General features: G+C 32.3%; 1 protein-coding gene across 1 annotated transcript in view; it reads right to left on the bottom strand.

Moving 5' to 3' along the window:
* The window catches only part of LOC129223838 (vitellogenin-2-like), a 42,176-nt gene that overhangs the window by 5,136 nt on the left and 11,282 nt on the right, over positions 1-25,758 (bottom strand). Inside the window, exons 7-25 of the mRNA XM_054858201.1 lie at positions 23,912-24,054; positions 22,220-22,403; positions 20,988-21,190; positions 19,411-19,579; positions 18,083-18,247; positions 16,318-16,515; positions 14,785-15,002; positions 13,684-13,790; positions 12,105-12,385; positions 10,292-10,412; positions 9,935-10,196; positions 8,594-8,879; positions 7,097-7,309; positions 6,089-6,358; positions 4,919-5,056; positions 3,848-4,069; positions 3,361-3,637; positions 1,564-1,721; positions 791-1,033 (exon numbers count right to left, since the gene is read on the bottom strand). Coding sequence (XP_054714176.1) covers positions 791-1,033; positions 1,564-1,721; positions 3,361-3,637; positions 3,848-4,069; positions 4,919-5,056; positions 6,089-6,358; positions 7,097-7,309; positions 8,594-8,879; positions 9,935-10,196; positions 10,292-10,412; positions 12,105-12,385; positions 13,684-13,790; positions 14,785-15,002; positions 16,318-16,515; positions 18,083-18,247; positions 19,411-19,579; positions 20,988-21,190; positions 22,220-22,403; positions 23,912-24,054 — 3,858 coding nt within the window. The remainder of the gene's footprint in view (positions 1-790; positions 1,034-1,563; positions 1,722-3,360; positions 3,638-3,847; positions 4,070-4,918; positions 5,057-6,088; positions 6,359-7,096; positions 7,310-8,593; positions 8,880-9,934; positions 10,197-10,291; positions 10,413-12,104; positions 12,386-13,683; positions 13,791-14,784; positions 15,003-16,317; positions 16,516-18,082; positions 18,248-19,410; positions 19,580-20,987; positions 21,191-22,219; positions 22,404-23,911; positions 24,055-25,758) is intronic.

Genomic DNA, 25,758 nt, shown 5'->3' with positions numbered 1-25,758 from the left:
ATATGTTTCCGCCTCCTCCCCCCGAGGAAGAAAGAATATAATATTAAGTCGAATGCTTTAGTGAATTACTTTTCATCCATAACGCCTTACATATTTACTCCATATCAGAATGAAATATCATAATTAGTTGCAATGTTTTAGTGAATTTTAGTGAAATATTTTTTCAACTCCCCGTACGTTTACTCCATAGAAGAACAGAAGAATATAATTAATTATAATGTTTTAGTTGACTCTTATGTTTACTTCATAGGAGGATGAAAAAAAATATTTGGAATGTTTTAGTGAAATAGTTTTTACCCGCAACGCCTCCATTATTGAATAGTAGGATGGAGGAATATAATTAATTAATTGTAATGTTTTAGTTAAATGGTTTTTATCCGCAATACCTCTTATGTTTATTCCATAGGAGTTTGAAGGAACACAATTATAATGTTTTAGTTGAATAGTTTTTAATCATAACGCTTCTTATACTGACTCCATATGATAATAAAAGAATATAATTGTGAACGTTTTAGAGGAGTAGTTTTTATCCACCTCTTATATTTATTCCTTAGGAAGTTGAAAGAAAATAATTAATTAGAATACTTTAGGGAAATTTAGTGGAACAGCTTTTACTCGCAACGCCTATTATATTTACTCCATTGGAAGATAATGAAACATAATTTATTAGAATGTTTTAGGGTTTAGAGAAATACTTTTCAAAATCTTTTGTGTTTACTTCGCAAGAAGATAAATTAATGTACTTCAATTCAATGGTTTTATGAATTTAAGTTAAATGCTTCTGATTTACCTGTATAGAAATGGCATGTCCATCGTATTCAACTATGAGTCCGTACTTCTCCGAGTGCAGTGCGTAGTAGAAATCTCTGAAGGTGATATAGAAATCTGGGGCTGCTTCCTCAGTCTCTCTGTGGAAGTAAGGTTCGTTGCCAGTCACTGACACTCTCTTGCCGTCTACCCTGACAATGATCTCGGAATCTTCTGACACAGGGAGAGCCTCAATCTTGTGTTTGCCAAGGAACACTTTAACTGCCTATGTTGTAAAACATGGTCAAATAGTTGATTGCCAGAATGTGGAATATTAATAGTTTAAGAACTCAAATGTTTCTCACTGAAGGTTGCAGTGATGATCTGCTAATTTCCCCATTCTGGAGCTATATAAAACTAACTCTTGATAACAATTTTAAAAATCATATTTGATTTATTTACCAAAATCTTTACTATAGTAATCTCACAGGTTCTTAAAAGTTCAAAATAAAATATAAAAAATATAACTAATAACTTTAGTTAAATGGGTGTGTTAAGCAAAACATATCATTAGAAAACTAATTAATAAAAATGAAAAGCTGTTTAACTCACAGAGTTCGACTAAGGTTATATTATAAAATTAAGCTTGATTTACTTGTATGTGTCATAGGATAAACGAGTTCAGAAACATGCATTGTGCTGATAATGTCTTAATGTTTGATTTGCTTAGTCCAAGACAAATTGCAAATGAAAAATAAAGATACAAATTTAGAAACAGCACATTCCTTCGATAACAGCTAAGAGGCTTTTACTTACCTTATGGTATTTTGGATGAGTGATTTTGGTGGCCAAAATAGTAAAATGTTCATTAGGCGAGCAATCTCTTGCAATCACTTTGTAGCAATCGATGGGTGGTAGTGTGTATTCATATTTATCGAAAGTGGTCACGTGATCTCCTTCAATGTCGCAATATACTGAAAAAAGAAGAAAAAAAAAACACATCATACATTATGAGTTTGTCTTCCTGAAAAATAAAATCTTATCAAAAATTAAAGATGAACAACAAAAATTAAAAATGACAGTACTGATGTTAAAACAGAGTAAACTAAAAATCATAATCAAACATGTAATTCATAATTCCAAAAATTTGTGCTGGTTTGGCATCGCTTAAAATGCATATTTTTCCCAAAAGAAGTTAGGAAAGATTCCGCGTCTTTGGGGACAGAGGAAAAAGATGTTGTAATAATACAAAATATACCTTGCAGTAAAATGTATAAGCAGTTCGCCGTAAAATATTTGCATTACTACACATTGCCGAGTAATGCGATAGATATAAAAGCAGACTCATTTGAGCTCTTGTTATTTCTCTCGTTACGTTGGATGGATGCGTTTCTTGGTGCACATTTCTTCATTTATTTGCTCTAAAGTTTTGAAAATGAGTCATCATCTTCAAAAGAGGTAGCCGCATACTTTTCTGATAAATAATTGCATTTATACATTTTTTTTACCACGAGTTAGACATCATTGTTCCAACTGCTCACTTGAAACCTAATCATTCTTTTCCTCTGTTGTTTTACCACTTCTCTCCACCTAGGTCTTCTGACCAACCTAGGTCCTAAAACCTAAGTCTTTGTTCTATAACCATTTTTCTGTTTGTTGCTTTTTTTTTGAGGCAGAGGGTAGATTACGTTATGAATTTTTGAATTGCGTTTTATTGTTGTCCAGTCAAAAGTTTTAGCAGTGGATTCCTCAGTCGCCATTTTTAATAATATGCGCTGAAAATTTTAATTTATCGAGATGACTACGTGCGTTATTTATTCACTCGTAAGCATTCCTTCATGTAGAGATTAAAATCTTTTACTCATGATATTCGCAACTCCAGAGCTCGAATACGCTACCTTGCGGTGATTTAACAATACAACTGAAAAAGGTAAAACATTCCGTTCCACGTGTTTTCTTTGGGGTAAATTAGAGGCTTCAGACAGTTTGTGATGTAATGTAATTTCAAAGGAATAGAAAAGAAAGCTTCCCACAAACACGACGAAAAATTACTGTCAGTCACTAAGCTTCAAAGTAAGTTATAAGTTACGGCATTGGTTTGTTTTACCTTTTTCGTCCGCCATTAGACATTGGCTGCAGCGCCCCCTTTAGTTTATTGGAGTTGCTAATAGGAAAAATCACCATCTTGTGAGACTTTTGATCTAGAGATACTTTGTGACGATCTAATATAGTGTCGCAGAAGTTATTTTAAGCAATCAAAAACCTGGGGATATAAGTGGCAAAATTAAACTTGGTGGTAACTAGTCCAAATGGTGCGAGAAGCTCTGTGGTATTTTGTGGCAAGAGATGGTAATAGTAGTTCTGGTAGAAGATACTATGCAGCATGATTTTAAAAATGTTTTCAATAAAAGTGTACTTAGAGTTTGGACTTAGCACGCACTTTACTCAAAACTTTAAAATGTTCACTTACATTTCTTTGTTTCTCACTGCCTCATATGATATTGTGAGAAAAATCCATAGTGATGCTTGTCATAAAAGTAGCAAGGGTATTAAATAGGATATTTGCCTCCTGTGTATATTATTAGAGACATGAGTTTAAAGAATAGAACTTACTGTCGCTGAAGGAGTTCTTGATGTGATATTCTTCGAAGTCAGGGAAGGTTCTGAATCCGTGATACCTGGGGAAGTAGACGTTGTAATAGTTGCTGACAACATGTGGTTTGACGACATGGATGTCTGCAACTGGCAACTTGGAAGAAAAGTTTGCTGAGAAGTGCAATTCACCCTCTGGATTGTGGACATCGATCATGTTGTGGTCAGCATGGTTGTGAAGGAGGTGTCTGAGGAATCCTCCGACTTTGTAAGTGAAGTTGAGGAAGCGGTTAGACAGCTGTGTAAAAAATGTAAAAATATTTTTTACATCACTTTTAAAGAGTCAAAATATATTATGTTTAGATCAAATTCAAACAATTATATAAAACAAATGTTTTTTTCTAATATTTATTTTATATTTAGAGTATTTATAGTATGCAGACTCGTTTTTCAAAAGCTGTAACATTTCTTACGTGTTTTGAAACTATATGTAGGCAAGGTGACTTACATGCTCATACTTGACGTCGAAGTTGTACTTGTGGACAGTGGTAGCGACTTCCATATACTTCCAGCAGTTTTCTCCATAGTTGAGACCACGTGCTCTTTCCTTCTGACACTCATGGTAATAGTGAGAGTACTCGTTGTAGTGTTCTGGTGTGTCGGGTTCTTCTCGTCTCTTCTCGAACTCTTTCTGCTCTTCGGTTTCCTCAAAATGTCCCTGTACTTTGATCTGAAATGAAAATGATTGCATTACACCGTAAATCTCTTCCGTAAAAAGCAAATTTTCTGTTTTAAAATTGTAATAGAGCCTCGATTAACCGAAATGATTGATACCGAACCACCTTCGGTAAATCGAAAATTTCGGATAAAAGAGTAAACTAGAATTGGTCACCAAAAGACAGAAGAAACTTCAACTCTGGACTGGATTTAAACATGTACTTATTTTCAAAACAGCTACTCAATGCGATGTTTTAAATTATGATACCACTGCTATAAGCGATAAATTTGTTCCGTAAATGTCACATAAGTCTGAAAAATGCAATGTAAGTTCAAAAAGACATAATACAGTAAACTTTAATCTGTATTATGTTATTAAGGATGCAGTAAATTTTTTTTCTGATTTTTAATTTTAAACAAAATTACATAGTAGTTAAAATATTAAATAAAAATAGTCTTTAATTTTATATTCGATCACTTTCGAATTTAATGGTATTCTAAAAATTACCGCTATTTGCTATTGCAAAAGTTTACTGGTGAATTTAGATGAAGGAACAGAAGCGATAGTAAGTAGGTACCCATGGTAGAAATTATTTTCTACTCCGGTGACCAGAAATGATATTGTTTAGTTGAGAAAAAAATAAACAGAATTACGAGAACATTAAATTGAAGAGAACAAACTTCAGTTAAACAAATTCAAATAAGCAGAAAAATTCTGTTCACAAAAACTTTAATCATTAAAACTATGCCATGTTTATCGCCAATTATAATTAAGTATTTCTTTCCCATGTATGTTATCTAAATGTTATTGGAATTATTTCGGATGGATTTAACTATAGAAAAATACTTTTTTCGAGCTTACCTTCTGGTCTGAGCTACAGTCTTTTCCAAAGTGTGCTTTCAGTTCACTTTGCACAGTGTGGTCCAAATCAATGGTATTTAGGGTTGCTAATTTGATCAGATCGTACTTGGGATATTTCAGGTAGCTGCTGCCACATACCTAAAACAAAACCCATAAAAAAATTTATTATATTTTTTCATAATGTACACACTGTTTTCACACAGCAAGAGCACTCGAATTAAAAGAAAAGAAAATGTCCTTCAAAGATATTTTATTTGAATGTTTAGGTAGCATTTAGGTCTTATGTGGAACCTGTCAACAAAGCAAGTTGCGGTGTTTCATGATTGACAAAGAGAAATATTTAATGTTTATTTACAAGTGCATCGTACCTGCACTTACAAGAAAATTTCAAGGCTTTTTTAACACATAGACGTTTAATCAAAAGAGAAGGCTTAAACAAAAAAGAGTAAAGAAAAGTTTCAACTGCAAAATACGGCATACGTTGATTTCTCAAGTCTCACAAGACAAAAATTTTAAGATGAACTCTGCTAATGCAGAAAAAAAAAAAAAAAAAAAAAAAAAGTTATTACTATTATGTTTTATTTTATTCTTTTCGACATTAACTATGATTTTTCTACAAAACTAATTCTTCTAAAAAAATTATAAGCTTAAGTGTAGAATAGGGGTACTTTAGCGATGTAACAGATTCATCGCTATTGAAAACTAAAAATTTCGTAATTGGCAACATTCTACAATCGCCTGGCAACAATAGATATTCCGCCATGTTTGTTTAACGGTTCATGCAATGAAACTTGATTTGCCAATACCATATATAATTTTGTTCGTTTAATGGACTATTATATTAAGCAAGTCGCTCAGTAAAATTAAAAGTTCCATCAACATGTAATGTTATGATTCAAGTAATTGAACCAAGACATTGAAATGCTTCAAAAAATCCATCACAGTGTAAAATAATATGCGAAAATTATAGCAAGTCATTACAAAACATTGAAATTTCCATAAAAAAATATGTAAGACTAAAATATAAGGAGAGCAAACATGATGGCGACGTAAACAATGTTTTACTGTTTACGCCAATGCGAAAAGTTAAAATGTCCATCAAACGCTAATGTACCCCAGTTCTACACTCTGACCGAAAAAAAAAAAGTTCGAGTGCCTGGGTATTCTTACCTTCAGGGTTCTTGTGTCATCAGAAGTAAAAGGTGTTCTTTTGTAGTAGAAGTTCACTTTGTGGTAGCAACGTCTTAGATTTCTTGCCCAGGTGATTTCTCCTTCTAGCTTCCGTTCCTTGTCTCCGGTAGCTGTCACTTCTGCCTCCAATGCGCATGTGTAGAGTTGTCCTCTGTCTTCTGGTTTAGCATAAGGTTCGAAAGATTCCTGGGTTAGGTGGGGAGAAGTGTAGTCTTCATCGTAGTACTTGTAGGTGAACTCTGTATCAACCTTTAAGAAGCGAAGAAATATTTAATGCTCAAGAAACTTTAAAATAAATACTCTAAAACGTTCGAAAGCGTCCAAGCATTTTAAAAATAAATAGTGCTAGCATTGATTCACGGATATATATATATATATATATATATATATATATATATATATATATATATATATATATATATATATATATATATATATATATATATATATATATATATATAAACATTTCGGAAAAAAAAATTTGAAATCATAATCAAATAAATGTTGTTGTCATGTGTCAGCTAGACCGGCAATTTGAAGTGCGATGCTTCACTTTTCCAACTGTGCCGTAATTTGGTTTGAAGTCCGACTTCTACAGTACACACATGCCATAAGGACCCGTTTATAGGCTAGGATACCCTTCACAGCATAGCAAAACATTCACACAAAGAAGGACAAGGGAGAGAGAGTATGTCCATGCCTGAGCTGGGATTCAAACCCGGAACTTCCTGTCGCAGTCAGAGTTCTCTGACCACTAGACAAGGCAGGCGGCAATCAAATAAATAAATAAATAAGAATAAAAAAATTGAAGGCATAAAAATGAATTTTGTTAACTGAGTTTTGATAAATTAAAAGCAAGTGCTGTTTTAAAAAGCGATTCCAAAAGTTGATTTTATTTCTAAGTTAACGGGTTTTAAGTAAGCATTATTTTTTTTTTAATAGTTAAGTTTTCTTCTTTATTTCCAAAGATTGTAGATTTTTACCAACCTGTTTAGTGGCTCCTTCTTTGGCGTGGCTGAACTGAACGTTTACGTCGTATCTTGAAAAGTGAGGGTTAGCAAAGAGGTAGTAGAACTTCTGTCGGTAATCTTTCTCAAAGAAGAAATCCAAGAAAGATCCAAAGTCATTGAATTCGTTTTCGTAATCGGCTTTCACGTCAAATCCAACTCCGAAAGTGTCATGCAGGTAATGTGTTTCCTCCTGAAAAGAAGAGATAACTTCAAATCTGGCATTCAAAACTATTAAATGTTTATATTGGTCAATTCTAGTGTAATTTGATAATTAAAACTGCTTTTAGTATCTACTTTATGGGGAGAAAAGATTGCAGCAACAAAATTAGAGTAGAAGGTGATTATCTAGTCCGGTTGAGACCGAGACGTGTTTGATCAATGAAAAATCTGTATGCTTATGCAACTTTTAAAATACGGCTACAAAAAGGTTTTTTAAAGGTAATTTCCTGAATTTCTGGTTTTAGGACTGCCAATTATAGTAGTGCTTATCACAAATGACGTATAAGAAATTAATTTTCCAACTTTGAAATATTTTTAACAGACGTACACATAGAAATTATTGCATGTAATACGCCGTGCAAAGTTCAGATTAAGAAAAAAAGAGAGATGGCAGAGGAAAAAGCTAATTATATCCTTGATTGAACTGGTTAACTGGATACCTGGTTAATTAGAGTCCCGATTATGTGCACTCCATTGCACTTGAGCTTTTTGCTTGTGCATCGCTATAGAAAGTCTTTTTGAATGGAGTGATTAATGAAAGGTCCTGAACTATATGCATTGATGGCGTAAATCGCATTTGTATGAAAAAGAACCGGGAGGTGCAACAGAGGAATTTGATCAACATTGGAATGTATGTCATAGGGTGAGAACGAGAGTTATCGTTCTCGAGCTTTTTTAAAATTAATTTCAAGGTGTTTTATAACTATTTGTACGATATTTCTAGCTGTGTATGCATACTATTAATCTCAAACAACAGTTGACATAGCGAAGTACTTTTATATAAAATGCAGATGAACTAGGTAAGTTTTCCGTTGATCTATCGCAAAACTACGGAAATTGGATTTCGGCATTCTTACACGTCAATTATAATTTAAAAAATTGTCTTTATTTTTAATAATTTTCCTCAAAAATGAAATGTAAACTACGATTATGATGTGCGTTATTTTGTTCAGAAGATATCAATAAGAATTCGTCACAAGAATTCGTTATTAAATTATACTGCTATATCAAACATGACCAAATGACGTTAAAAATACTACTCTTCAAACAAATTAAGAGAAACATTAGTTTTCTTTCCCAGAGAAATTAGTTCCCACTTTGCGCAAAATATTTCTTCTATATCAGAGATTTTGTTTACTTGGAATCTTTTCATGCCAAATTTATTTCAATAGAGATTTTATGTATTTTTTACGTTGAACTTATTTATGCTTATAAAGTAATAATCAAAACTTTGATTAGTAATGAAAAATATTACCTCATGGTGGTGTACTTTGCGAACAGGCTTATAACCTTGCTCCAGAACTCGTGGTATGGTATTGACATACGAATCAACAAATGTGAATGGCTCGTACTTGAAATGGTACACTTCATGAGGTGCAACTGGTGTCCAGTGTGTCTTTACTTTTTTATCCTTGTAGATAAGTTCGAGGCTCAGTTTCAGAGGTAAAGACACGGTTGCGCGGCGGTTTATTCCACCTCCGAAAACAACTTGATCAAAAGGAATCCAGACACCCATGGTGGCGAACAACTGCTTGTCCACTCTGAAAAAGGATCATTGAATTCATTTTAAATCATTAAAATGTAGCATACATTAAAAGTTTTTTCTCTTTTTGTATTACTAGTTTTATGTAGCTAAACATGACGCTTTTTTAGTAAGGAATGTTGACTATGATTTCTTTATGATCTTTTCATTAACCTTCTTGACTGCGCCCCCCCCCCCCGTGATTTCCATGGGTATTCATTTTTGAGCAATCACGAATTGCTTATTATCCTCACTTGATCAAAGCTGATGTTATGATTTTTCAGTACCGTGATTACAAGAGTATAATACTAGTTAGTGATTTTAATATTCATTACGCTGATAAATTTGCGTTTATTTCACGCTTAACTGAAGCAGGCTTCCTTTTAAAAAGGGTTTTGTAAAATTAAGTTTTTTCAGGAAAAACATGAACATACGTGACCCTTAAAAGCAAAACATCATCTAAATAAAAATTTCCAGATTACTAATTCCTATCATTTAAGATTGATAAGAAATAAAAATGTATAATGTTATACGCTGTAAATTTTCTTAATAATAATGTGGATATCGGCCATAAAATCTTTATTTTTATTACCGCATCCGAATCACCTTTTCATTTTTTGCTGATATGTCTCGTACAACCTATTCTAGAAAATCACCAGTCATAATATGAAGGGTGCGAATTTCTTCCCCATTTCCATTGCAGTCTATTTGTAGAAACAAGAAACTTAACGAGTAGGGTCCTATAGCGATTCGTGATTGGGAAAAACATAACTTAAATGCAAGACGTCAAAGTTCAAATGATTATTTTTCCTTTTTCTAAATGTGTGTCAAGGTCCGTCCCATCCAACTGGTTGTAGTCGGATTTTTCTTTCCGCTACTTCCTGTGGAGTTCCATTTAATATATTTTTAATATTTTTTTAAAATTTACTTAATTTTGTTTTTACCTCGAGAACAAATCCAAAAGGAATTCATGTTCAAAGAGCTCTTTATTGCAGAGTGATGCCGTTCTTTTTAATTTTAATCTTTTAAATGTACATTTTTACAAAAGTGTATTATGTGACAAAATATACTTACGCAAAGTGCCCGTCTGTGCTTGCTTTAATACTATTTGGGAATTTTCCTCCTCTATCTTCAGGGAAGAATCCAGGCTCTACCTTTAAGCTAGATTCTTTGTTGTGGTGGTGAAAGTATACAGGTTGTTTGTAGTCAAAAATGATGGGTACTCCTGACTCACTAGGTATTATGTAGTACTGGTCAACGCTAAGAATAAATCTTTGGTACGTGAACTCTGCTACCGTTTGGTACAATGCTGGAAGGTTTGGAATTACAAAGCGACCTAAAACAGTAAAAACAATAATAAATAAACAAAACCAAAAAAAAATTAAATTATTGAGTAAATAAATAAATTGATGACATGAAGAGCATTTTTACCTTCTTTGAAGAAATCTTCGAAAGTATGTTCATCGAAAAAGAATGACTGCAAGTGGTTGCCCATGTACTTGAAGAAAATTTCACCAAGAATAGGCTCATAGTCATGAACTGGGAGTTTCAACTGTAAAATAAATAACATTTATTTATTTTTATAACTTATGATATTTCTTAAAGTGGATTGATTTTTTAGTGTCATTAAATCGTAATGGATATTACAAGTAAATTTTATCTACTGATTTTTAACGGAGGGGTATCTTAACGGCGTATGTTTATATTGCTCAAATTGCTATTGTATTGGGGTCATTGAAATTAAACATTATTATTAATTAAACATTAAACACAAGTAAACGGAAGATACGCCAAAGATGGATGAAAATTCATGAGTTTTGCATCTAAAGTACAAAAACATTGACGGTAAACAATGTACGTAGGTTTTTCCCCCCTTCGAACTGTATTGAAAAATGTTTTGGTTAGTGTTAACGTCTATTATGAATACTCTACAAACAGCTTCTCGTTAACATGCACGACTTAACAGAATGGGGTTGTTTCCAAAATTTTAAAAGTATTTTTTTCTGAAAGAGCATGCTTAAAAATATAGGATCTGACCATTTTTTAAATAATTTGTTCAAGTTTAATATTTCTGTCGCGTGATATCACAAATGATGAAATGCCATTCTGAGTTGCCATTCACGGAGAAAAATATTTAATTCACATCTTCACTCGCGTGTATTGGCAACGATATGGTTGATAGCAAGCGTAGAGCGCAATTTTAATTCGCTACTTGATTATCATAACGTGGAAACGTAGTAGAAAGATGCAGCAAAGTGCATCATTTGTGACGTCATAAAAACCACGCCTTGTTTTCAAAATCGGAAATTTTAAAAAATTATTTAAAAAAACTGTTGGGAAAATGAAAAAAATTTCTGGGTCCATGTTATTTTTTTTACTCATTCTATCAATTTCAGTGACTGAAATTAGTAATTATGACTGAAGGAAACAACCCCATTGATGCATAATATTTCAGAGATGAAGACTGCTGATGCAAATCGTACCGGTACTTCTACTTTTCAAACATTCAGCACAAAAAAAAAAAAAAATTATTAAATTATATTTCATACAAATGTTCTCTTTTTGTTTTATTTATAGGGACTAAAAAAAGAGTTTTTATTTTTGGGCTCTTAATGAATTTGGTGCTAAAATTGAGACTATAATGCAAAATTTTTAATTATGCCGATCAAACTCTCAGAAAATTTAGAGAGTTTCTCCGTAAGTGCAAAATTTTTGTGTGATGATACGAGAAAATACTCCATGGAAGATATATCCAAGGGCTGTAATAAATTTAGAAAGGTACACTGTAAAAAAAAATCCGTAAAATTTACGTTTTTTTACCGGCAGCTGGGTTGGTTATGCAAAACCGTAAAAGTTGCGGAGAATACCTGTCAACATAACGGTCTTTTACCATACAAGGACAAATTTACGGTTTTAAATCGATTATAACTGAAGCGTAGAACGGAGAAAAGCCGTGTTGTCAAGGAAACAGGTTTAAACCGTCAAATCTACGGGAAAAACCAGTTGAAATTACGGGTATTTTTACAGTGTACAGCTGCATAAATACTTGGACTGGTGTAACTACTGAATACTTTTCTTTTAGCACACTGTCTCTTTGATCGGAAAATTTCAGAAATATTTTCATAAAAATATTACACAATCACGATGATAACTCAAAAATTTTCAAAAAGCGAATACTTTATAGAATAGTACTAAGATGTGCTAGAGCATTTAGTTCGTTAAATTGGCAATGTTATCAACGTACCTTTCCTTTAATTTCATTAAGTTCTTTCTCGACTCCGCTGACATCTCTCCTTGCGCGTTTCTTAAAGAGGTCGAAGAAGGATCGTTTACCAAAAGAACCCTCTGGTCCGATGATCTTATCCAAGAACTTCTCTAATCCGAATTGTTTCACGCCAATTCCGAAAGTCTGGAAAGCTTTACCGCCAATGAAGTCATCGACGCCAAGGTAAACTGTTCGTGGAATGTATCCGGTGTCACTGGCAAAGTATGCGAAACGAGTGGAACCTCCAAAATCATAATCGTCTGGAAGTAACGATAAAAATAAAATGTAACAAGTTGAGAGAGCAAAAGAACAAAGCTAAATATTTCATTCCTTAAAAAAAAAAGAGAAGGAAAATGCGTTTTGTATCAGTAAGAATTAGAGATGTAGAATTCGAAAGTAGGAAAAAGTTTTCATTTAGAGGACAAAAGACGTTATTTCAAATTAAAAAAATTATCAAAAAAATTCTGAAAGATTTATACGTGAAATACTTCTTTGCAATAAGTGCTAACAATTTAAAGGAAGTCCGTTGAATAAAAAAAGTTATGCCCCCCCCTTCTAATGTGAAATGATCAATTTTTTTTCAACTAAAATGCGTACCACCTTTTCAAAAAAACCTATTAAAGTCTCTTTGGAATTTAAAACTATTCCGTAAAACACATAAAAAGATAGCCTCCTACGGAGACCAGTTGGATCGCCTTTCCATGCAAACAGAACCAAATTAGGATGGTGGGAGGGGGGGGGGGCGTGTACTATCAATGACCATTTTGGCGGAAAATAGCAAAGCGCACGTCCACTTTTATGTGAATACTTTAATTTTTCAAAGTCGGCGGGGGGGGGGGGGGGCATTGATCACCCGTTGAAGTTCCGCCAATACGAGCCTATATGTCTCTTTCTGACCCACCTTATCGACCTCTATTTATCTATCAATCTGTCCATACTATCTATGCATATCTATCTGTAATAGTAATTAAAAATTTTGTTCTTTGTATATAAAACAAAGATCATGCAAAAAACCACGCGCATTATTTATTAAATTAAAATAGCACAAAAAAAACCCCCTCTGTTTCTCGTAGTGTGCAAAAAATGAAACTTTAATGCTTTTATTGAATCAAATGCACACAAATATGTAACGTTAAGTTACAATAGTAAAACGTCGAGGGGGGGGGGGAGAAATGAAACAAATTCCTAAATGGCAATAAAGAGCATGTATTTTAGAATTTGAGTCCATGAATATTAAGAATCTCAATTTAATGTCATTAACATAAGACATTTACATATAAGTATCTTTTAAATGTTAAATTTTAGAGCAATTAATCAAAGAATAGCAATGTTTCTTTATAATGGCAATCTAAGTGATAAAAAAATTAAAATTCAAAAGAAGTATAAAATTTTTGAGTATATACATTTTCTGTGCTTTGTTACGATTCCCGTTAGTAACTGATAATGGTGAGTATCATATTGAACATTGTTGTGCCTAATCAGACAAGTGGCTTACATTTCTTGAAAACTTAAATTCAAAATATTAACATACGGAATTTATCAGAAATGTATTACTTACGATCATATCCACCAACGTAATGATGTTGTGAGTAAGTGTAGTCGTAATGTTCAAATTCGTGGTGAACTTCATCCAAAATGCGCAGAGCGTAATGAACATCGTTGGAACTGTAAGAAAAAATGTGGATTCATATTGTATTCATATAAAATGCTCACGAATCAGTAAGGTAAGTTAACTCAAATTTACAACGAAAAATCATCTTAAAATTACGTGAAATGTATACGGAAAAACTCATAACAAAGTGTACATTTCATAACAAAAATGTCATATGATTTTTCGTATTAAATCTAATATCATAACAGAAACATTTGGTTAATGGACTTTAAATTGGCATTTGAGAAAATAGCTCTCCAAAGCTAATCCCGCTGTTCTACTTAATTGCACAAAAAATAATGCAAAAATCATAAACCACGAGCCTGGGTTATAATACAGTTTAGTTTAGTTTAGTTTATCCAACAGCTGTCCGTGACTTTTTTGGTCATTCGAAGTCGAGACTCCCAATAGCGTTGAAGGATATAATATAAAAATGATTTTTTAATTGTTTTTAATATTTAATTCATATTCATAAAGAATATCATTTGGTTAACAGTAATTATTTGATACAAGCAATTACTGTGATTATTTCAATTACAATATTTTTAAGTTTTGAAAACCTGTTATTAAATGAATAAGTAAAATATGTTTGTGAAACACTTTATCTACACGTGAATCAATAGTTAAGAATGTTTATTATCAGCAACAAAAAGTATTTTTTCACATGATTAGTTGTCGTACAGTCGGAATAAAGAAGTTTAATACTCAAAACAAACTGTTCATTGCAATGTTATGATAAGTGAAAAGAAAAAAAAAAAAATCATAATGGTTTCATCAGTTTTATGCATAACTGCGGCATGGTTCACAAATTTCAAAATCAATTTTTTTATTTGCTGTATGCATTTGCAACACATAAACTGAATTACTTTTTGGATATAATTAATTCATCTTTCGCCTTTTCACCGAGTAGATATCTATGTACGAACCCTTGTTTTGTTTCACCATTGAATATAAATAATTCTTACAAATGTTACTGAAGCTTAACAGATAATGAAATAGCGTGCTTACATTTTCCTATCACAGGGATGCGTTGAGTTGACTAGAGACTTGAAAGTACTGTAGACAAAAGATCTGACTTGGTCATCGCGGTCGTATTTCAAAGCTCTGGCAAGACCTTCGATTTCGTAGAGCGCGGGTCTGTACATCATCAGCAACGTGAATGCTGCCAGCCTCAATTCATAGTGCTCAGTCTGATTGAAGAGTAGAGGAACTAGCAGGTCTCTTACCTGGAATGGAAACATTTATTATAATTATCTCCATAAAAATTAATACAGTGGAACCCCCATTTTACGTTCTCTGTTGAACCAGTGATAAAAAAGTTCAAAGCGGGAAAACGAGAAATGAGGGATGCGTTAAAAATCTAATCCGATTGTTTAACAATTGACTCTTATCCTATGAAGTAGTGAGGAAAAAATATAAGCTTAACTTGCTTCTTGTTTTTAGATACAATTTTATTTAACTCGGGTTTCGAAGATTTAAAGTTTCGTGAGCCGCAGTCGGTCATTTTCCCTCTAAGTCCGTAACTCTGACACTGCTTGTGGAGTCCGAGTCGGACTGCTTTTTAAGCAAAGGAGTCGGAGACGAAGGTTCTGAAGTTTTCAAAATCGGGGTTGGAGCCGGAGTCGATCATTTTTTATTCAAATCCACAGCCCTGCTTTTTATTGCTATAAATGCATTATTTTTCCTAACTGTTACTAAATTTTGACTACTTTCACTATTTAACTGACATGTTATTTATATATTGAAATTTAAACGTCACATACTGTTTATACATATTTTCACAAGTTAATGCAGGATTACGGGTAAATCAACTACTTTTTAATGTTATCTTTGTTTCAGTATTCAAATGCAGTATAAATACAATCACACATTAAATTAAAGTACCGGAACCTTTTAGTTTACATGATTATAAATTGCCTTTTCCCTTTTTCTTGAAAACGACGACAGCACAATAGAGCTTCATCAACTTTAAACTGTCTTGCTCCACTTTTCCTGCATCATTAATTTAATAAAAAGTTTTTTTTTTGGTACTTATTTGAGCATTTGGTTTACGCTGAAAATAAAGCACGAAAAATCAAGTCCCATTCCAACATTTCTCAGTCGTTGGTATGGAACCCAACACGCGTTTCCTTCAAACTCAAACCCTCATTTCTGCTGACGCTGCGCTTTACCTTACCACGGCGGCATGGAATTTAGGTGACGAACAAACTTTATACACAATGAACTATTAAGAGTTTAAATTCAAAATAAATGCTGCTGAGAAAAAAAGCTATTCATGTGTTTCGAAGTGCTGTTCCAAGTATTGAATATTGGGAAGAAAGTATTTGATGGCTAGAAAAGCATTATGAAATTTAATATCACTATTCGGTATGAAACTAAGAGAAAAATTTTATTTATTCACTCTGAACTTCAAAATAGGATTCAAAACACAGAAGAAAAAAAAACCGTGGGAAAGTAGTTCGTAATTTTTTTAAATGACGATGCAATAAATGGAATATAAATACGCAATTTCTCAAGAGCAAACAGTAACTATATCCATACCTTATCTGGATATCTGAATCCGAGATTTTTCAGTGCCCAGATAGCATTATCCCTGTAGAATCTGTGATGGCTGCCTTGACCTTCCACATAAGGTCTGATGTAATGGAACGCTTCTTTTACTCCAAGGTTACCAGCAACTTTCACATAAGCAGCTTTCAATTTTTCATCAGTAGAGCTTTCGTAATTCTGAGCAATGTACTGCAATGAAAATTATTTCATAAAACAAATGTGAAGTACTAATTAAAAAAAATGCATTAAAAATCAATCAACATATTTAGATAAACCAATAAACAAAAAATCATACCGGTAACAGATTCATTTTGTAAACATGGGTGACATTTACTCATCTAAATTTTAGCAAATCGCAAAAATTTTGTAAAAACTTTCGAAAGCCTTTAATGGTTTTTACAACATCATTCTTCTTAACATGAGTACTTTTATCCTTTAATGTTATTAATTTCTGAGATATCTTGGTAAAAAATAATGTTACTCAATTTTCTTTGCTTGAAACAACCACAAATCGAAATGCTCAGTTTAAAACTTAAATTTCCTAAATTATTTAGTTTTAACTAAGAATACCAATATTACACCATGCATCAAAGCGAATGAAAAAACATAGTTTTCGTTTAGAGTACCAATATCCCTCTACGTTTCAAGAACGAATAAAAAAAGCTTAGTTTTCATTTAGTTTACCAGCAATCATTTGCACAAATATTATTTACTAACTGGGCAGAAGAAAATAACACAAAACTACCAGAGATTTTTCTGGTGTACTTATACTTTCAGAAAACCATTTATATTTCTAAGCTCAGGCCTCCGTATGAGGTTTTGTCAAATGGGAATGCAATTTTCTTTAAGAAACTGCTTATATTTGGAGTTAATATGCTTCTTAAAATTGTTTCATGATTATTTATCACATTGATTTTAGTAGTTTTTGTTAATCTTTTTGATAAATGTTCATTTTAATTAAATTCATCATTGTCCTCAGTGGTTTTGATTATTTTTTAAAAACTACTTTCGGGGTAAAATTATCGGGTCCATATAGTTAAAATTATAACTTGCCTTTAAGTTATCGATTAACTTTGCTAACTAAATTTATTGTCCACGAGAGGATTTTAAAGCTTTAATCAAACTGATTAGATATAAATTTCCCATCAGCACTTGCATATTCCAATTGAGAACTTTACAAACGTAGTAAGGGTCTGTCCACAAATGGTGTCACTCTTTGAGGGGGAGTTGAGAACTTTCGTGAAATTGCGAGTTTCTGGCAGGGAGAGGAAGGGGGTGCTAAGAAGTGTGACATCACATATTTTTTATAAAGATATATTTATGAAAAATAGCATGACATGGAGCAAGGAGAGTTAGTGGGCAAAGTGATGTGTGATGCTTAGGGACAAGGGGGGGGGGGAGTTAAAAATGGTGAAGATAAGTGCCACATCATTTATGGAAATCCCCTAACGTAACTTTTTTTTTGTAGAACAGACTAATCTACTAAATTCGTGAACGAACAGTTTTTTTTTTTTTCAAAAATATCCGCCATGTTTGATTCGAAGTGTGAGTAACTATAACAATCAAAACGCGCGTGGTATTACGACTTCCAGAATTTCTAGGACTACAACAAACTCTTTATTATCGTCGCAATTTGAAAAACCGTTTGAATACCCTGATCTCCTTATCCGGCATTTGAAATTTCCTGTAAAAGGCAGAAGTTTGAAAATTAATTAGGGGAGATCAGTATCTAGAGACATTTTATGTAATTACTTACTTCGAAATATTTTACAGCTGCTTCCAATGGGCAGGTATTCTTTCCTTGTGGAACGTCACCTTCTGGGTGGTATTTGGCGACACAGTGGTCATGGATAATGTTACCCAGGCTGATGGCGCAAGCAACATGGAGCTGTTGGTGTTTCTTCACGCTGTCGCACAGTTCCTGAAAAACCAATATTTATTAATAACCGACACATTATTTCAGGAGAGATTAAAGGGAAGAAAGTGCTACTTTTAATTTCGATTTTAATTGTTGTTAGCTGTGTTCAAGTTTTAAGTTGTATTAAAAGTTACTTTATTTTTTAAACTGAATGTATGATGCGGAATCAAATCAATTGAACTCGATTTAATCCCTGATGTCTGGTTGAATGCTGTTAACTAACTAAAAAATAAATTATGTATGTGTATAGATTATAAATGTGTTAAAACCGCGCATTCATTCGTTTTAAGTAAATTACTCGTACTTTTGTTAGTAAAAAAGAAAAAAAAATGCTCAAAATGTTGCCAGATCGAACTTTAGGAAAACTATCTGAAAATTTAAAAGATTGAACTTAAAATTTTACTTTTCCCATTAATCCACATTTGTTCATAATTTATTAATTTTATTAAATCTTCAGTTCATTAACTAAAGTGGTTGTTTTACGATTAAACCTCTTCTTTTTTTAAAGTTATAAACATAAAAACAGTTAAGAAATATTTGTGTTTTTTTATTTTTTCAGAATAAAATTTCTTTTTGCTTGACAAAGTGCTTCTTAGCTGCGTAATGCTAGATGTTACCCAGATGTTACCTAAACTTTGATTACAAGAAAAATGTTCCATCTCAATATTTCTGCATGATTTTATTTCTTAACAGTAAAGTTGGGGGCCTAGTAGAGTAGTTCAACTAGTGAATAAGCACGCCAGTAACCATTAGTAACTTTCTTCCTTACAATTCCGAAACAGAAACGTCTAGAGAATTTTGTGATTATCCATTACTTAAACGTATTTTTTTACTTTGTATCTGCAACACTTTTCGTTTCCCTTTCCTAGAAACCCTGTACCAGAACCATAAAACTTCTCTTTTTTTTTAAAATACATGTGATTACACAAAACAATAAGAATGTTTTTAATGACATTCAACAAATGCTACAGATTTTGGTATGAACTTTTGAAAAGGAAATTAGGATTAAGTGTTCATTTGCTAATCAGACTACTCTACAGAGAAAATAATTCGTTGGAGTTGTTAAGGGAATGAATGCTAACAATGCCCTTTCAGAGTATAGAGTTCCAAAAAGCAGCGAATGTGATTCCAGCGAAAAATAAATGAGCAAAACCATTGATTGCTACCTGAATTGAGTCCAGCAATGACTGACTGACTTCCTTGGTGTGGAATTGCAACTGGGTAATGAAGTGTATGGCCTCTTGTGGACGGAACAATTTGCTTTGCAACAAGTGCTTGCCGAACTCGAACGCCGGGTTGGTGCCCACGCTCACGAGGACATCAACGAACAAGTTCCTGAAGAGAATATTCATATTTAATTGAAAACAAAACTTTTTCTATTAAAAAGAAGTGATTTTAAATAAGTTTCCGCAGTAAAAATAGCAACAATGAGGAACTTAAATAGCAAAATTTAACAAACATTTAAATACGAAATTCCAAGATTACTAAACTTTATCATTTGAAATTGAAAAGAAATTAAAACTATATAAACTGTAAATTTAATCTTTGTGATGAGTATACAGGCGAAACTTTGTCATAATAACCAGATATTTTTTTTTATCGCATTCTCATGAATATTTATTTTTTTATGGATATCCTCGTATTACCTAATCTACAAAATCACCAATGATTATTATGGGTGCGAATCTCGTCTCCATTTTCATTCCAGTCCATTTGTAGAAACAAGAAACTCAACAAGTAGGATGCTGCAGCAATCCGTTGTTGCGAAACACGTAATTTGAATTCAAGACACCAAAATTCAAATGATTTTAGTTATATATTTTTTTAATTCAATTTAAATGCACCTACTTATGTACTTCAAATATATGAAATTGAGAAGAAAAACAAAACTGCGCGAACTATAGCCTGGGTTTGATAAGTTGACTTCTGATCAGCCGAGGCTTAAAGGATTCCATAAGGTTAAAATAGGAATGAGAAAAAGACGGTTTTTAAGTTATAATCATTATTTCCCCTGCGCAAATCTAAGAATTTTCCCTCTTTCAACCCATACGTAAACGGAACAAAGTGATGCTTTTGATTAAAATTTTAATTATTGTTTGCTGTGTCCAAATTTTAAGTTGTATTAAACGCTACTTTAATTTTTGGAAACGAATGTACGGGGTGTCCGAAATGTCTTTGACACATTTTAAAAATTCGTAGAAAAGCAACAAGTTGTATCAATGTGCGGTTTGCACCATAATGCTTCATAGGTTCAAGACCTTTTTCGCTTTTATTTTTGAAAAGGGGAGGGGGGGGGGGGAGAGAAAAAAGAAAAAAAATAGCCATAAATAATCGCTGTATCCTCACTGTAAGAATTTGTTTTGCTTACTGTGACTATACAGACGTCATTTTAGATTACTTACAATTATATTTTTCTCTTCTCCTTTTCTTCCTTTTTTTTTACGATTTCGTAAAAAGTCGTGAACCTGTGAAATACTATGGTTCAAACTGCATAATGAAACGACTAGTTGTGGCTTTTCTATGAATTAAGAAACAAATATCAAGGACTGACACCCTGTAAAGGCAGAATCAAATTTATAAGGTTCGATTTATTCCCTGCTATATGGATTCAAAAAAAAAAAAAATTGACTACTGTGTCGTCGAATGTCAAACATTAACTTTCCACGGATACCCTATCTTGAAAAAGAGTGTAAAATGACGTTCGCCAACAACAATTGCAAATTATCTAAAACTTTTGCATTACCTGGATCTCTTTTGTTGTTCGGTGGCACCGGTCTTGGGGACGTCGCCATATGCAGTGTACAACTCGTTGATTTCTTCGTATCCAAGAGTTGAGACAGATCGAACGAGTTCAACAAATTTTGCGGGGAAATTTTTGTCTTTAATCTTCTCTTGATAGGACTCATCTTGGTATACAGTTAGTAATTCATCAACTTGATGGTGGACCTGAGAAAAAATATAAAAAATTTACACATGTGACAGTTTTTTTAATTTAACGAACATCACGATTCAATGTTTTTTATTTGTATCGAATCGACAGAATATCAAAATCAAATTTCTGTATTATTATATTATGCGCCGTACTTATTCTCCTTCAATTTTATGCTATACTTACTTTTATGATTTTCTAATGATAATTTGATGATATTTTGAATGTTTTTCTGCTTAACTTGAGTGAAGGCCGTTGAAATGTATTCTCGAGCATTCTTAAACAACTTTCGAATTAAATATCGTTGTTTATTTCAAGTTAATTTCAGACACATCTTCATATTCATACACATAGACATTGCCTATTAATTTTCAACTGTCATTTTATCGTCAACAATGTAAAGCTTATTTTAAAAGTACTACCTCACTCTGTCAATTTTGCTGCATTTATAGAATGTGAGCAAATACTTTTGATTTTTTAAAAAAATATTTCCAAAATTTCTTTTTTAATTTGCTTGTTCTGTTGAAGCTTTATATTAGTCAGAAAAAATGTTTTGAGGAAATTGAAAATAACCGAAAAATACTACATGAGCAAATTTCATTAGTTAACATTCATGTAAAAGGGCATGAGAAAAACCTTTTAAAAAATGGTAATTTTATTTTGAATTAGTTTTCACAGGAAATTGTTTTGATTGAATTTATATAAATATACTTTCAGTTTGTAGAAACTTGTTTAGCTCTTACAAGCTCTCCTAAGCTAAAAGTGTAATTTAGTATATAAGTCTTTAAGAAGATTTAAATAACTCATTCTAGGTAAATTTTATTATCTTACCGAATAGATTAATTAATGTAATTCAATTTAAAAAATCCTTTTTAAACGAGTTTCCCAGATCATGAAACAATGTAAAAGGTTCGACTTAATCAAGAGGCATTCTAAAGATTCCACACACAATGGCCTTATTCGCAAGAGTTCTCTCAAAGAAAATTTTCATTTGATTACCGTAAAATGTGATTGAAACTTACTTATGGTATCAGTAAAAAAATTACCTCGCTCACTGGAACTTTCCTTCCGGTCAAGAAATAGAGATAATGTGGCTGCTTGAGATCTATTGTTTCTTTGAAATCTCTTTGATGATCGAAATCGTATACGAGAGATCTATGACTGACGTATTCAGCTCCTGTGTCCAATGAAGTTGTGACTGGTCTTTCCTCTACCAACTGCAAGTGACGGCTGGAATGATAACAGAATTTAATGATTGAAAATTTGGTACTACAGTAATCACAAAGTATTTTGAATTTTTAGGATTTTGTTTTTATTTTTGAATTGTGATTCAGCGAATATTTTACGCAAAACGTATCACCCATGCGTCGTAGTTGAATCACGTGACTCTTGATCTTTGCCTCAGTTTTTCCTTAGCCAATCAATGGACTTGCTCCTTTCAGTTACCAATTCCTGCTCTAAGATCTCGACAGGGGAAAAGTTCTTGCATGTTCGAGAAAATCTCTTATCTCTTGAAAATTCAGAGATTGAGTAAGAAAATAACTATTAAAATTCTACCATATAAGTTATTCATTGTTTGCAAAGCTTGAATTTACGATTGACATTGATTACGATAATGAAAGCCTGGTTTTTGGAGAATTTCTAAGTAACTGACTAGTCGGATCAGACATTTAATAAATTACTCCATCCCTTTCTAGATTTTAAAAGAATTTTAGAGATGTACCTGTCAATATCACTCGCAGTTATGAGAGAAGTTTAATCTCACTTTTGTGATTTCAATCGTATTTATATGAGTCATGGTGTCTTCAAGCCAAAACAAATTTTCGCTACTTATTCATCATTTTCCCTTAAGTTACCCAGATGGAACTAAGTTACCTTAGCTTTAATTGAAAAATCATATCTCTTCCCGTTTTTGAATGCTGAAACGTAAGGCAAAAGCATGGTCTGGGGCTGGAGATGTGAAAAAGTTAAAACATATTTTTTTGAAACAGGAAATATTTCAGATTGGGTTTAAGAGAAATCTCGATCTTGTTAAATATTGGGTGCCAAATTGTCATGGTAGCTAAATTTTCACGTTTTATGCCTAGAAATGTAAAAATAAAATATTCTACCGGTATATTTTAAACATCCAACGTCATTTATTAGAACCATACTTTTTTTCTATATTAGTTTTAAAATACTGCACTTTGTTCTACATCATATCCTTCAGTAAAAGTGCTATTTTTTTAGGAGTGCTATAATTTAATCAGAGTGTATTATAACTTAATTATGAACATGTCAGTATATTTTCTTCATTGCTCTGAAGGCTAGACTTTAAAATGTTCTTTGAATATTAGAAAATGAGGATAAAGCGATACGTCGCGAAAAAAATTACAATGTGGGGTTTTTAAATTTACAAAACTTGGGGTTTTGGAATTTTTTGACTTTTTGTCTGGCTCTTATACCTGAGAGATCATCTGATATCATTCCGGTTTTCAGAAGGTTTTTTAAAAAGACTAAAAAAATTACGTAAATTTTAAATTTAAATTAACAATCATTATTTGATATCAAGTCAACTTCCTTTTGACAGTAATCAGAATAATATCCAATTTAAACTAGTTTCTAAAAGCATTTTTCCTCTTCGTTAAAAGATCCTGTTGTTGCTAATGTTGAAAATAGATGGTAAGGCTTTTCTGGTTTATATTTCTTTTGTTTTAGATATTTGTTGAAACATTTGTAATATAAGTAGCAATAATTACCTTATGACTGTGGAAACAGTCTGACCTTCCAAGGGGTAAGGTGTGTAAGCAACTTCTCCTTCAGTTCGAATTTGTTCAATAACGTAGTGATGACGATCACCACGAATGTCGTAATGGTAGTGTCCGTTTCCATGTAAAGTGTGCTAAATTAAAAGAAATGATTGAGATCAATTTATGATGCCAATAAACATGACACTACAAACATAAATATTGATTTATTGAACAGTCATTTTGTTTTTACTAATTATCTGAGTAAATCACGTCGTTAAAGAAAAAAAAAGAAGAAAAAACGAATGATAAAATAAGTGTAATTATATGTTTAACAGTCATGCTATGTTCAAACCTTGATACTCAGAAATATTAGTTCGGCAGTTCAAATCTAATTTTTACGATTAAGTAGAGTAGTGTATTTCGTGTGTTTATCCTAAACTGAGATACTAATTAATGCATTTGTCAAATGTAACAAAAAACTGCAGTAAATAATGTAGCAATGTACTCCTAATAAGTTGTACGTATCTCTCTCGATGTACCTAACTTCAAAGTATATTCTTCTCTATCGATCTGAGTCGCTGATAGCAGTGCAATTTAAGGGGAAAAAAAGAGGAAATAAGCATTATTAGTTGAATTTAATTATTTTTTGGACGAAATTTTCACGATGTTTTAAAATTTACTACAGTTCTAGTAAAATCAATCAATTTTGCGTATAATCCCATTAATGTCGATGCGGTTATTACGTACAAAAGTTCTAAGATTTAATTTTTACTGGTTTCCAGAGAGAAAATGGCTTTGTTCATTTTAAAGTATGATAATTTTTGACTGATAATTCCGGGGAAAATATTCACCAAAAGTTGAATTTCTTAAATTGACAAGCCTTATTTAGTTAGAATAAAGAACATTAAAAACTCATTAGAAAATGAACTAAATAATATTAAAATAAGTAGAACGAATTAGAAGACTCATTTTACTCGGGAACTAGGTGGGTAACGTTATATATTTGAAAAAAAAAAAAAAACCCTGCAATTTAAAGTCACTGGAAATAGAAAATGTGCCTGGCAGCGAGGGCTTAGAAACAATCCCTTGGCCTTACGCTAGATTGCCAAGTCTAGAAAATTAATATGTTTGACAGTTTGAATAATATGTATATTAATAGTTTCAGGCAAAAATTTTTATGAACCTCCACCTCCTTTCTTTTGGGAGAAAATTTCGATTCTCCTTTGCACGACTTGAAGGAGTTGGTTTTGGGGAATCGGGTATTTTATTAATTAACGAGAAAAACTGGAGATTGAAGGTCTGAAACACATTATTCAGGAATGATATATACACTGCAGTGCAAATAAATATTTCAAAAAAAAAAAAAAGGTTTTGTAATATCAGACATCGAACTTTCCTAAACTTCCTTATTTTTCGTAGGTATGCCTGTTCTAAAAACCAAAAAACACGAAAGCTTTGTTGCCAATATAAAGATATAAATTAAAATAGAATTAAACGTAAGCAACGTTTGACAAACGATAAATAAAAAAATTCGCAACTCCAGCGCTCGAATACGCTACCTTGCGGTGATTTACATAACTGCCGAAAAAACTAAAACATTGCGTTCCATGTGTGTCTGTTGACGTAAACATAGGCAGTTTGTTATGAGTATTTATTAACGCATTCGATGTGTCTTGGATTGCTTTCAGCAATAGAAAGTTTTTTGTCCCTTAATGGTATCCTCGAGCTCCACAAAATCAAGTTAGTCTTTATTATTTCCTTTTAAAAAGTGAGTTGACTTTCGTAAATGGCGTGAAATTCTAAACACAAGAAAACTCTGGATTCAAGAACTCTTTCTCAACTTCGCATTTGCAAGT

This window comes from Uloborus diversus, chromosome 6 (assembly GCF_026930045.1).
Source record: "Uloborus diversus isolate 005 chromosome 6, Udiv.v.3.1, whole genome shotgun sequence".
Lineage (NCBI taxonomy): Eukaryota > Metazoa > Arthropoda > Arachnida > Araneae > Uloboridae > Uloborus > Uloborus diversus.
The sequence above is the reverse complement of the archived record's forward strand: the minus strand, read 5'-3'. Positions and strand labels throughout refer to the sequence as shown.